Source organism: Callospermophilus lateralis, chromosome 3, assembly GCF_048772815.1.
Source record: "Callospermophilus lateralis isolate mCalLat2 chromosome 3, mCalLat2.hap1, whole genome shotgun sequence".
Lineage (NCBI taxonomy): Eukaryota > Metazoa > Chordata > Mammalia > Rodentia > Sciuridae > Callospermophilus > Callospermophilus lateralis.
The window spans coordinates 97,811,398-97,826,103 of record NC_135307.1 but is presented as its reverse complement, the minus strand read 5'-3'; the positions used below and the strand labels follow the sequence as shown (position 1 = coordinate 97,826,103).

General features: G+C 40.6%; 1 protein-coding gene across 4 annotated transcripts in view; it reads left to right on the top strand.

The window, feature by feature from the left end:
- The first annotated feature begins 8,147 nt into the window (after nucleotides 1-8,147).
- Myo5a (myosin VA) overlaps nucleotides 8,148-14,706 on the top strand; it is a 211,086-nt gene continuing 204,527 nt past the window's right edge. For all 4 annotated transcript variants that reach the window (XM_076850802.2, XM_076850801.2, XM_076850800.2 and 1 more), the window contains exon 1: nucleotides 8,148-8,234. In XM_076850802.2, the coding sequence (XP_076706917.2) occupies nucleotides 8,208-8,234 (27 nt within the window). In that variant the 5' untranslated portion in view covers nucleotides 8,148-8,207. The remainder of the gene's footprint in view (nucleotides 8,235-14,706) is intronic.

The following is a 14,706-nucleotide window of genomic DNA, read 5'->3' as shown; positions in this document are numbered from 1 at the left end:
TGGCAGAGGATTAATATCTAGAATATATGAAGAACTCAAACTTTGAACACCCCCCCCCAAAAAAAAAACAGTTAATAAACGGGCAATGAAATAACACACTTCTCAATAGAAGATACAAATGGCCAACAAATATATGAAAAATGTTCATCTTTAGCAATTAAGGAAATGGAAATCAAAACTACACTGAGATTCAATCTTTGGTTAGAATAGCAGCCATCAAAAATACAAACAATAATAAATGCTGGAGAGGATGTGGAGAAAAAGAAACACGGTTGGTGAGATTGTTAATAAGTACAACCACTTTGGAAGTCAGTGTGGAGGTTCCTCAAAAGAATGAGAATGGAACCACCATATAACCCAGCAATACTAGTACTCAGCATTCATCATAAAGGATTAAAGTCGTCATACTGTAGTGATATATGCATACCCATGTTTATAGCAGCACAATCCATAATAGCCAAACTGGAACCAGCCTAGGTGTATGGATGAATGAATAAAGTAAGTGTGACATATGTACACAATTGAGTTTTATTCAGTCATAAAGAAAAATGTCAATTGCAGGAAGATGGATGGAACTTGAGAACATTATATTAAGTGAAATAAAAGGCAAATTCAGAAAGTCAAGGGTTGTATGTTTTCTCCCATAGAGTGAAAAGGAAATGAAAGGGGAAAATTTAAGGAAGGACCAGTAAAGAGGAAAGGGACCAGGGGAAGGGAAAGAAATAGTAGGGAATGATATTGTCCAAATTTATTGTGTGCATGTATGAATATGTAACAACAAATCCCATAATGTGCCAATAAAAATACGGAAAAAATGAAATGTGATGAACCATGCACCCATTTTAAGAAGTGAAATATATCTGTATATAATTTAATGCAAGGTAGAAAATAGTACATTCCTCAAGAGAGATAGGAGTAATGTTCCAGGAAGAGGAATGAGTTCTTCGACTGAAGAATAAATAGAATGAGTTTTAGAGGTGGCTTTTAGAGATGAGTTGCTATGGGATAGATAGGGGAAAGGGAGGAAGAAAACATTTTAGGTCGAGGAAATATTATTTTCAAAAAAGCAAGGAATTGGAGAAATGTAGACCCACATAGGAAGTTTGGTTGGCGAACATAGCATGTAAAGAGACTTTTTTTTTCTTCCTTAAAAGTTATTTCTAAAGGTATTTCTTCCACATTCTTCAACTCAGAAGAATCACAGATCTCTAATCTTTCATTTTCATATTTTTCTTAATTCTTAATCGCTTTAATATCTATTATTTGAAGCTACAATCACCAGGTACCAGGAATTGAACCAGGGTTGCCTAACCACTGAGCCACATCTCCAGCCCTTTTTTTATATTTTATTTTGAGACAAATTCTTGCTAAACTGCTCAGGGCCTTGCCAAGTTGCTGAGGCTGGCATTGAACTTGCAATCCTTCTGTCTCAACCTCCTGAGCTGCTGGATTTACAGGCATGCATTACTATGACCATGAATATTCTTGCTAAAAGAAAGACTAAAAATATTTTTTAAAAATTGATTTCTAAAGCCGGATGTGGTGGTGCACGCCTGTAATACCAGTGGCTCGGGCAACCTAGGCAGGAGGATCCTGAGTTCAAAGCCAGCGTCAGCAAAAGCAAGGCGCTAAGCAACTTAGTGAGACCCTGTCTCTAAATAAAATACAAAGTAGGGCTGGGGATGTGACTCAGTGTTTGAATACCTCTGAGTTCAATACCAAGTACCAAAAATATATATTACTTCTGCTACTGATTATAAGACATTGGACTAATATATTTATACCTATGTATCAATTAAGTCTAAGGCTCATGTTGCCAGCCATGATAATTTAATCTTTTTTTTCTTCTGGTGCTGAGGATTGAACCTAGGGCCTCAAGCATTTTAGGTAAGGGGCTTACCATTGAGCTACACTCCAGCCCCTAGCCATGGTAATTTAAGTTGGTCATATGTATTATTCCTATAAAGTTTATATTATAGTGTGCTTATACAAAAATTCTAAAGAACTACTTTTTATATTTATTTCCCATTTTGTTGCTCATGACTGTAGTCTGTTATAGTATTACCAGCTGATTATAATGTACTCACATTCTCACAGGAGGTCTGTTCTACAAGTGTCAAACAAAAGGTGGGGGAAATTCAGTATAAAGGTGGCAGTGTGTAGTATAGCAGAGAAGAGTGAGACCTAAGGAAAGGCCTAAAAGTTGGGAAATTGGTATCACTCATCATTCAGAGAGAGCAATTTCAGTAGAGAAGGTACATATGGGCTCAGGGCAGAGGAATATAACAGGAATAACAAGTAACTTGAGATAAATTAGTGTGAAGACAGTTCTTTTGAAAGCCGAGCTATATTAAAAAATTTGGTGGTGCTGGGGTTGTGACTCAGTGGTAGAGCACTTGCCTGGCACATGTGAGGCACTAAGTTCAATCCTCTGCACAATATTAAAAAAAAAAAAAAAAAAGGTTAAAATTTTTTTTTGCTGGATGCAGTGGTGCACTCCTGTAATTGCAGGAACTCAGGAGGCTGAGGCAGGAGTATTTCAAATTTGAGGCCAGCCTCAACAACTTAGGAAAGACCCTCAGTAACTTAGCAAGGTCTTGTCTCAAAATAAAAAATAAAAAGGGCTGGGGATGTGGTTCAATCCCCAGTACCAAAAGAAAAAAAAAAATTACTTTGGAAGAAGTTTTTGGTTTTCTTTTTAAATGCAGGAAAAATTTGAATATGGTCATTTTGTTAGTGAGCTTTCAATTAATATAAACAAATACCTAAGATAAAATACCTAAGAGAAAAGATTTATTTGGGTTCATTGTTTTGCAAGTTTCAATCCATCATCAATTGGCTCCATTGCTTTCCAGCCTGTGGCAAGGCAGCACATCATGGCAGGGAACTTGTGGCAATGAAAAGCCACTCACTCACCTTAAGGCTGGGGAAGCCAGAGAATGAGGAGGGTGGTAGAGTCCACAATCTCCTTCAAGGGCACAACCCATTGTATACAGTAGAGAGCCAACAAAACCTTTCATTAGGCTCCATTTCCTAAAAAGTTTCACCACTTCCCAAAAGGCAAGCCTAGCTGAGAAGAATCCTCTAATAATTGGGCCTATGGGGAACACTCCAGATATCTATTGTAGACAAAAGAGTATGAAAGAAAAACTGAAGATGCAGATGAGGCAAGAGGGCCTGGGATGGAGGATCAGCCAGAACCAGCAGATGAGCCAGTAGAGGTCAGGTGGAGAAGGTAACACACTAGAAGAAAGGGCCTGTTGGCTGACCTTAGTCCTACCCATATAAAAGAAGGTGATGAGGTCACTTTCCAGGAAGGTGTGATGAGAAAAGGATGCAGGTAAGAAGTACACTAATAGTTCATAATTGCTTTACAGCTTTGTAAAACCATGTCCTTATATTAACAAAGATCTAGAAAGAGTCTCAAAATTTTAAAGTGGTTTCTTTGGGATCATTGCTTACATTCCTCTTTTTTTTATTTTTTAAAGAAAACTAAATGGAGCAAATAATATCAAATGGGAAGCACAAGTGGGTAAGAAATGTATAGGTGAAAAAAAGAACAAATTTGATGTTAAATAATATTCTGAAACTTCTTTTTCCTATTCTTTTTGTCTTTTCAGTCATAGTTATAGAAGGACATAGTGAAAAACCAAGAATCACAAATATACCTCTCTGCTTTAGATACTTTAGATCCCTAGAGGGAGAACTACTAGGAACATTCAAGTTATTGTGTGTATATGTGTGTTTTCTTATTCTTTTTTTCTGATAGTTATTGCTATATCTCTCAGCAATATCTTTCAGGTTTTTGTTGTTTTTTGATTTTTTTTTAAAGAGAGAGAGATAATTTTTTTTTTTAATTAATTTTTATTGTAGGTAGAGATAATTTTTTAATTTTTTTTTTTTTTTTTTTTTAGTTTTCGGTGGACATAACATCTTTGTTTGTATGTGGTGCTGAGGATCGAACCCAGGCCACACGCATGCCAGGCGAGCGAGGCTACCCCTGGAGCCACATCCCCAGCCCCTGTTTTTTTTTTTTTTTTTTTTTTTTTTTTGAGACTGTTTCTTGATAAGTCACTAAGGATTCTTTTTTTTTTTTTTTTTTAAGAGAGAATTTTTTTAATATTTATTTTTTTTTTAGTTTTCAGAGGACACAACATCTTTGTATGTGGTGCTGAGGATCGAACCCGGGCCGCACGCATACCAGGCGAGCACGCTACCGCTTGAGCCACATCCCCAGCCCCACTAAGGATTCTTGATAAATTGTTAAGGGTTGTCTTAAACTTGCGATCCTCCTGTCTCAGCCTTTCAGGTGCTTGGATTACAAGAGTGAACCACTATGCCTGGTTCTCAGTAATATCTTATATTATTTTTTGTTCTTAATTTACTTTTAGACATAAATTAATGGCTCTCCAGATTAGTAGGTAAAGGTTTAGCTCACAACACATCCCACCTCTTAGTGTGGTATATCAACTTCTGAAACCTTTATAGGCTTCTCTTTTGGGGCTGGGGATATAGCTCAGTTGGTAAATGCACTATGCCCTGGGTTCAATTCCCAGCACCACAAAGGAAAATAATAATAATATAGGCTTCTTTTAGGTGTTTACTAATATACTTTCACTTTTTTATTCTTATTCTGTTAACTATGGACAGTACTTGTTGGCTCTCTACTGTATACGATGGCAGTATTAATACCCTTTATCCTTCCCTATGATTCTCCTCTTTTCTCTCAGTTTTTGTCATCTATGATTTTACAGTTGCATCACTAAGGTTAATAACATTTTATTTCTATTTTGTAATCATTTTTAGCAATTCTCCTGGCCTTATAGGTTGATATAGTTCACTGCAGAGCACAGTTTATGCTATGATTGCATTTCTTATACATGTTTTTCTTTTTCTTGGCATTTCTCATTATCTTTTTTTCCTTATACTTTTGGCCTATATCATAGCCACAATAACTTTAATATCTTCTATTATATCAGGTATCTATAAAATCTTCCTTTTGCTCCAGAAAACTCTCCCCTGGAGGCCACTGTTTCCTTGCTTCATTCTAAACTGGTTGCTTGCTTATCCTTGTGCACAGCTGTCATCTTGCAATTTGGATGCTCTCCTGAACTAATCCATTATTTTCTGTGTTCCATTCAATGGCAGTGATTGCATTTGTGTAGGTCTTAGGTCAAGTTCCCTAGATGAAATAGAAGTTCTTTATTTTAAAGAATTCTGCTGGTGGGATGGAACACACCTGTTATTCCAGCTACTCAGGAGGCTGAGTCAGAGTTCTTAACCAAAAATACATACTTCTGGGTCTGGGGTTATGGCTCAGTGCCAAAGCACTTGCCTTGCACATGTGAGGCACTGGGTTTGGTCCTCAGCACCACATAACATGAATAAAGGTATTGTGTCCATCTACAACTAAAAAAATTTTAAAAAATACATATTTCTGACATTTTTAAGCTGAAAAGATATTAATGAGATATCGGATCACCTACAGAATTGTTGGAAAGGCTGGGGTAACAGTTTTAATAGAAAATTTCCAGGTGCAACTCTAGAAAACTTTCAGCCGTGCTCTCAATGGAAAGTGTTGCTATAGCCACCACCAAACACCAAAGTACAGAGTCTGACTTTGATTAACTACTGTTGTCCCAAAACTTGCCTACCTCTTCTGCTGCCTTCATTAGCAAACAGAAGTTCTGAGTCAAGCCTATTTCCTTACATTTGCTCACTTCTGAATTTGAAGTCTTGTGCAGATGAATCTGCTTGTTAGAACCTAGGTTCTATTACTGCTTCTGATCTACAAAAGAAGTGGGAATTTTGAGTCCTGATTTTACTATGAGGAGGCAGAACTAAGAGATTTTCCCAAAATATACAAAAGCGACAAGAAAACAAATATATTAGATGCCATACCTTTCCATGTACCTCTTTAATATAACACTGCACTGTTTGTTGTTAGTCAAATATTTCTTTTTTAAAAAATAACTTTTTTTTTTATATGATGCTGAGGATGGAACCCAGTTGCTGGGAGCCATCAGCCAAGTAGGTATGACAATTTCCTTGCCAGCGTACTCCCATGCTGTCTAGTGGAAGGACTCCTGAAAGGTGACCTTGCTCAAGGACCAGGGCAGATCCTTGTTTAGGGTGTTCCCGGTTTAGGATAATAGGAGATTAGGGTGTTCCCCGTTTAGAATAGGGCGTATCCTGCTGCCTGAGTTCCTCTTGAGTTCTTAGGGCCAGACAGTATATTTTGGGAGACAGAAGCCCAGGAAGTGTGGATTTGGGCAGAGAACCTGGATTCCCCCAGAACGTGTTTGTAGAGGGCCGGTGTGAGTTCGGGAATAAAGAATTGCTGTTTGAATCTACAAGCTGTGTGGTGGCTCGTGATTTGTGCCCAGCCAGAGACTGCGGCACCCAGTGTCTCACAAGTGCTAGGCAAGTGCTCTATCACTGAGCCACAATCCCAGCTCCTGTTAGTCAACTATTTCAGTGTGTGAGAACTTCAGGGAGTATCCATGCAAGTAAGAAAACAGGCACCTTGTATAGGACATTAAGAAATGGTAAGGGGTAGGAGCCAGTTCTCCTCTCAATCCATTACTTTTTATGTTCTTCTGGTCATAACTGCACATTTTCTCTTTATGTCTGGTCAAAGAAAGAATGGGACTATGAAACGTCAAAGACATTTGGTTTTAGAATTGAAAGGAATAGCGACAATTTTGTAAGGACTTTGGGTTCTGTAGCCATCCCCTCTGCCATTTCTGAGGAGAGAGTGGGCCTATGAGCAAGAGGGGGACAGGTCTGAGTTTCAGAGTGAGGACTGGTCGTATATCCCTTTTAGTGAACGGTTTTCCTTCAAGTACATATCCTCCAGTACTCTCATAACAAGGCCCCCAGTCTTGACCATTGGTCTTTATAGAAAACAGTCCTGAATCTCCCTGACAAGCACTGGACTTCATTACAGTTCAAAGAAATAAGACAGGTGAACATACTAAAATGAGGCTGAAATTTAAAAAAAAAAAATGAACGTTATTCAATTAGGTGTTAAAGTGTGGGTGAGGAAGAACTTGATGGTGAGGACAACATGGCATTGAGGATGGAAAGACCACATTCCTATGCATGATGCGCTACAATAACTATGAGTAGATTGAGGCCTTTAGCTTTTGCATACAGAGTCAAATTGCAGATACTATATAAACTTTCCACGTTAAGTGTGCCATTTTCAGGTGGTACCTTAAAGGAGACCACTAGGGAGGAGGAAAAGGCGAAGAAATTGGACTGGGCCAAAAGTGTAGTGGCACTTCTGCAAATGCACAGGTCTAGAAAAAAGGCGGTGGGGTTGTCCCCTGGAGACCTTTTGTTTTCATTTTTAAGTTTCTGTGGCTTAGAACCAGCCCCTACACTCTGACATCGTGAGACAACTCTGCTGCCTATGCCAAGGAGTTGGGAGTGACCTTGGTGATCCTCCTCAAATCCCGGGTGATGCACTACTCAGCATCCAGGTCACTGCTGTTACCTAGGCTTTTCTGGAGTTCTAGGTTATTCGATGACAGCCTTTCAAGAAGACCTGTCCTAAATCCTCTCCCTAGAAATTCTCGGAAGCATCCTTGAGACCCCCCGTGGTTCACCTAGACAAGATGACAGTCCCTGCCATAGCTGCCTCTCCCACGGGGGCATAGCTTTTCAGCCAGGTCTAGCACTCGCTCCCAGAGGAGGCGTCCGCGCCCCGGGGCAAATGTCCTGGGGCAGGGTTTGGACCTCCGCAGGGTGGCAGCGGCGCGGGCCTGCCAGTGGCAGGCTGAGGATGCTGGGTGCCCGCAGCCGGTGGGAGGCAGCGTGAGCCCGAGAGAGCCCAGAGCAACCGCGGTGGCAGCTCTCGAGCGCAGCCTCCTCCCGCTCCCACAATGCACAGGGCGGAGGCGGCGGCGGCGCGGCATCACCGAACGCTGAGGTGGCTGCGGAGGCAGCAGCGACCCGAAGGACCCCAGGCACGCGGATTTCTCGCGGCAGCTTGCGGCGAGTCCGGGAGTGATGGCCAGGCCCCGGCGGGCCGCCAGAGCCTGAGGCGCCCCGCCCCGCCCCGCCCTGCCCCTCCCGGCCCGGCCCGGCCCTGCCCTGCTCCCCGCCCGCTGCTGCCAGGCGCTTGCTAGTCGGCACGCGGGGCCGCCCAGGCGAGGTGCGGCCTCCGCCCAGGCGGGGGTATCGGCGCGTGGGGCCCCGCCATGGCTGCGTCCGAGCTCTACACAAAGGTAACGCGCCCCGCGGGCCCGCGCCGGGGGAGGGCAGGGGGCCGGGAGGCCACAGCGCGGGGACCCGCCCCGGCCAGCTCCCCTCATTTCCCAGCATTACAAAACCCCGGCCCGCGCGTCTGGCACCCGCCGCTGCACCTTCCTCTTTCGGGCGTTGACGTTTGAGCGGCGGAGCGAGGCCTGAGTTGCGGTTCACCCAGACCCCCTGCCACGCTTTTCAAGAGCTGCGGGTTGGATGAATTTCTGAGTGGAAAGGGACCCGAGTGGTTTAGTGGGGCGGAACCGGGCCGCATCGCTTAGCTCTCCCGCTCAGTTTAGGAAAAATCCTGGATGCTGGGAGATGCTTGATGGGTAGATCAGATGGTCCCTCTCGTGCGGACACGCGCTTAAAATAACGTCTTGTGTTGGTATGCAGTCGGACTTCTATAGCCAGCCCATCTTTCAGTGGGATTGTTTTGTGTCCTGCAAATGGCAGCCAGTATATTTTCACCTTTAGATGACGGTTTTCTAATCGCTGTCCTGGGCGGCGAGCCCTTGGGGAAGATGCAGCCGGATAAACGCGAGCTGATTCGCGGGCTGGGCGGATTGGTACTCATTGGTGGCTGGGAGTTTGCTGCCTGCGAGTAATCCCTTAGAGCCTTGTTAGCCTTCATGTTTTCACCTTCCTTTTGGGCGAGCCTTTTCCTTCTGGTTTTAGTTTAAGGGAAGTGGCAGCCTTTTCTGTATTAAACTGACCCAAGCATTCTCTGGGTCTGGTAATCTCTGAATGGTGGGTTTTGGAGACCTTACTCTTTGGAGACTTCTGAAAAATTGTATTAGGCAATGTGTGGTGCCCTTTGTGAATGTATGAGACTTTGGCACCTACCTACATCTTCTGTGTAGGTAGGTGTTTTGCCAGTTATTGATTACCCCTACATACAGTTAACAGAATTGCCTTAACTTTTCAAGTTAACATTTGCAGCATTCTTCTCTTAGGGTAATGGAACTGTTGCTTCCTATATGACCCAAGTAAGACCAGGCCCAAATGGTAGCATAAAGGAATAGGTCTGGGTTGGGCATTAAGAGACTTGTTTCTAGAATAGATCTTTTTCACTTACTGTGTGACCTTGGGCAAATCACTTATCCTCTCTGGGTAGTTTCCTCATTTGTAAATAGAGTTAATTATACCTGCCTTGCATCCCTTACAAGCTGTTGTGGATCAAACCTAATAATAGTTGTGAAAGCTTTTTGTGATCTATAAGTTTCCCTACAAATATGATGTATATGATTAATTTCATCAACCAGGAAGTGAGGAGCTTGCATGAAACATTCTCTGGGACTCCTTTCTTTCCAGCCCTAGATTTAAGAATTGCATCATTGGAATTTTTCTCTAAACTTGCTAATTTCTTTAGGCTCTAGAGATCTCTAACATATAAATGATTATAATTGGAAACTGACTAAAGGTTACTTTACTAACAAACACATGTAGTACTTACTATATACTTACTATGTGGCAGATAGCAGTCTAAATATAATATTTTACAAATATTAACTCATTTAATCCTCATAGTGAATGTATGCAGTAGATACTAAGAAATATTAGAATTATTTTCTAATAGTGAAGAGATCAGTGTGTAAACATTCCTTAGTTACTCTTTGTAATACTCCTAACCCCTGTCTGTGGTGTGCAGTCCGTTATAAAGCTGTTAATACTAGGCTGCTTAACTAGAGATTGATTGGATAGTTAATTGTTGTTGGATTTTAGATTTGCTTTATTTTCCCTTCCAAGATAGTTTGTAAGGAAAACAATTGACAAGATATTGTGATCTCTAAATTGTAAAGGTTTTGTGTTTCTGTCACAACTTAATCATAAACTATTTTAAAATTCACTTTCTAGACATTGTAAAGACAGACTGTTTTAGTCATCAAGACTGAAGTTGAGGCTTTAAGTGCTCATAATATACATATTACCTAAAATAGTTTGGTCTCTTGTTTATTTGTTAGTTAACTCTTTCTATGAATGGGCCTTAGCTTAATAGCAGGCAGAAATATTTATTGAGAATCCTGTGTGCTACTCAGCTTAATGTCCAGAATTTCTAACAATGGACAAATCATAGTCCTTTCTCTCAAGGGGTTCAGGATCCCCTCCTCCTCCCCTTTTTATCTCCTCCCAGCTATTGAGGATGGAACCTAGGGGTACTTTACTTCTGAGCTACACCTCCAGCCTGTTTATTTATTTTTTTAATTTCAAGGTAGGTTTTGCCAAGTTGTCAAGCTTGGCTTTGAACTTGGGATCCTTCTACCTCAGTCTCCCGAGTAGCTGGGATTAAAAGTGTGTATCGCCACATCCAGCTTCTTGTATCCTCGATTCACTTTGAATTTCCAAGGGCATAAATAACCTGTTACGGGCTGGGGATGTGGCTCAAGTGGTAGCGCATTTGCCTGGCATGCGTGCTGCCCGGTTCGATCCTCAGCACCACATACAAAGATGTTGTGTCCGCCGAAAACTAAAAAATATTAAAATTCTCTCTCTCCCTCTTTTAAAAAAAATAATAATAAAAAAAATAACCTGTAACCTCAACAATTGGCAAACAATTGGTAGGGAATTAGGAGAAGTTAGAGAATATGTTGGGACATGGGGAAGGTTGGAATGATTCTGGAGACAAAATTGGGATAGTGATTATAAAGGGAAAAGGGAAATCTTTGAAGTAGTATTAGTGGGCAAATACAAGTTTCTTTCCCTTACAGAGGATTAATGGGAAGGAGGTTCTAGGATAAGGAAAAGATGTATTGGTAACATGCCATAATGATGATATTCAACATTGTAGTTAAATCTGAAAAATGCCCTTTTAAAAAATGTCACTCGAGGGGCTGGGGTTGTGGCTCAGTGATAGAGCACTTGCCTTGCACATGTGAGGCACTGGGTTCGATTCTCAGCACTGCATATACATAAATAAAATAAAGGTGCATTGACAACTAAAAAATATTTTTAAAAATCTTACTCAAAACTTGAAAAGCAGATCTTGATCTGTCATACAGACTAGCTCCTATTATAGTAAAGGGCAAGAAACTGTTCAACTTTTCTTTTTGAGCTAGAATGATAATTTTTTATGCCTTTATTTTATTTATTTTTATGTGGTACTGAGGATCAAATCCATTGCCTTACATGTGGTAGGCAAGCACTCTACCACTGAGTTACAACTCCACCTCCATGATAATGGTTTTGTTACAGAAATTTAGTAGAGTTTTTATTGTAAATTTTTCCAGTAGAGTAATTTTTTTAATATTTATTTTTAGTTGTAGTTGGACACAATACCTTTATTTTTAATTTTACTTATTTATTTTTATGTGGTGCTGAGGATTGAACCCAGGACTTCACACGTTCTAGGGGAGCGCCCTACCACTGAGCCACAACCCCAGCCCCCTAGAGTAATTTTTTTTGTACCAGGAATTGAACCCAGGAGCTCTTTACTACTAAGCCACATCCCCAGCCCTTTTTATTTAGAGACAGTGTCTTGCTGAGTTGCTTAGAGCCTCAATAAGTTGCTGAGACTGACATTGAACTAGTGATCCTACTCTCGCAGCCTCCAGAGCCACTGGGATTACGGGAATGCACTACTGCACTTATTGAATAGAGTAAATACTTTAAGAGCAATAGCTAGGTTCATGGCTATAAATTTCTGGAAACTAACATTTGGTTAAATATGTTTATTGTTTTTTTGGGGGGGGTGTTGTGATCTATTTAATTTTTAAAATTGCAGCATTATTGTGCTATTCATATACTACACAATACACCAATTTAAGGTGTATGATTCAGTGGTTTTGGTATATTTACAAAGTGCATGTTGATTTGTTTCCATGCCTAAAGAATGGAAGGTGGAAGACAGCTATGATATCTCAATGCTTCTGATTTTGAAAATATTTGCTAGTCTTTTTCTTTTTGTGGAACTGAGGATTTAACCCAGGGACACTCTACCACTGACCTACATCCCTACTCCTATTTATTTATTTATTATTTTGTTTTGAAACAAAACAAAAGGGTCTCATTAAGTTGCAAAGGCTGGCCTTGAATTTGTGATCCTTTTGCCTCAGTTTCCCAAGTTGGAATTAGTCTTGCACTTACTGCTCCCAGCTTGAAAGTATTTGTTAGTCTTGTCTTGCCAGTGGATATCTGCATCATAACATCAACCATTGGTACAACTACAAATGATTTACCATTTATGTAGCAGGGTTTATTCATTAGACCTATAAGTATCATGAGCAGCAATATAATGAGTTGCATGTTAGTGATCTTCATATGAGGTTCCCAGACACCATGTACAGCACCATAAATACTATGGAATCACCAAAATTACTGAAGCTGTTTAATTAGGAGTCCTTATGGTATGTTAAAATGCTGAGTATTATAACAGTACAAAAACAATCTGAAGTCCCAAAGCCATGTAAACTTTGCTAGATGAAAACAGCTTTTCAGGTCAATCGATTGTATCTTTGTAATTTTCCTTTCCCACCATATTTTTTATACCTTGTGAAGCCACGTGGCCTAGATTTTTTCTGGCATAGTTCCAGTTTTATATTTTATGCTATTGTTCCTTCAAACCATCATTCCTGGAAATTCTGATATTTGTTTAAACTTAATTTCTCAGACTGCTTTCATCCTCTTGAAGCAGGACACAAATCTCATGTGATCATGTGCTCTGATTGGGAGTTTAGCAAGCACATGCTGTCCTCAAGCCTCCTCCCTAGTCACATTCCTTCTCTTTGTATTTGCTCCTGGTGTTCCTAGGCTTATTAATGGCACTGCTGTCTCCTAGCTCCTCAGGTTGGAAACCTCAGCATCCTTTCCCTTGTCTCACAATCTACATTTATTCCAATTCTAATTTACTTGGCATCCAACTGACTGTTCAGATTCTGAACTACTACTAGCACATTTTTTCCCCATATATAGAAGTGGTTAAACAAGTAAACACACATCAGTCATGCTGAAAGGTGAGTAACAGAGGGGAGAACTGGGAGCCCGGGAGGCCAAGGAGATTGTTTCAGAAAACAAAATGTGAATTGATGAATGTCTGGTAGAGAGAACATGTACAGAAAGTGTGGGGGGAAAAGGGGACAAACCTGAGAGGTTTCCAAGTTAGATTGCATATAGGATGGGAAAGAGAGGGCATAGGACAAGAAAATACTATTAGTTCCAGCCTTGAAAACTGGAAGTTAATTGCTATGTCATCATGAATTTTTATTGACTCTCAACTTAAAAACTACACAAATACTTCAGAACTCCTTGAGCAAAGGAGTTGCTCAAATGCTCATGATTTGCTCTTGAAATTTGTTACTCTATCTTGAAGTGTAAAAGTTTTGTGTATGGCTCAGTGGATAAAAGATTACAGAGTTCTCATGAGAGTGGCTTCTGCCAGATTAAATCTTCTTGGCACTTCTAGCTTTTTATAAAATAAGGGAAAACTGGGGCTGGAGATGTAGCCCAGTGGTAGAACACTTGCCTCGCATGCATGAAGGCTTGGGTTGAATCCCTAGTACCACAAAAAAGTAAGTAAATAAAGTAAGGAAAACTGAAGGAAAGTCTGGGGATCCAGGGATTAAACTACAACCTGGGAGAGGGGGATAGAGAACACTTACTTTTGTATAGCAGCATGTAGAAAGGGAGAGATGATCCTCCCCAACTTCATTTCTTACAAGTAGGAATTAATTTAGTTTCTCTGTTTTTAACATTATGATGAATTTTGCCTCCATTAGGAGAGCTTAGGGGCACTTGGCCCACTGGAGGGTCAATTTGGATTTGTCTCCATTTCAGGCAATTGAAGTATAAACTTCTGTCTATAGAGGGAGTAAGGTCTTGCCATAGTCTAAATATTAGTCTAAATATTGTGTGGGCAATACCACTTCACCCTCCCCACCTCAGTGGACATGTTTTTCATACCACAGTGGTCTCCCTAGATTTCTTATTGTACTTTCTGCCTCTCCTTTCTCACCAGTTTTATTGGGTATAATTTATACGCAATAAAATTTATTTTTTAAAAATATAATTTGGTGAATTTAAGCAAATATATTCTGTCATGTAAGTACACTACAAGTAAATATCGAATATTCCCATCACTCCCAAAAGTTCCTGTGTGGCTGGTTGTGGTGGTGCATGCCTGTAATCCCGGTGAGGAAGGAGGATGGCAAGTTTGAAGCCAGCATCAGCAACTTAGAGAGATTCTATCTCAAAATAATGATGGTGGGGGAAAGACCTAGGTGTAGCTTAGTGGTAGAGGGCCCTGGTTTAAATCCCCAGTACCCCCCATCCCCACCACATACAAGAGTTCCCTTATGTTCAGATGTTTCTCTTCAACTCATTCAGAGTTGACTAGAGTTGCACTTAGTTTTTTTTCCAAACTGAATGTGTGGTTCCACCTTAGCCTAACCAATAGAGATAGTTGATACAAAGGCCTGGCCTTAGGCATCTCCTGTGAAGTTTTCAGTGAGAGGTGGAAGA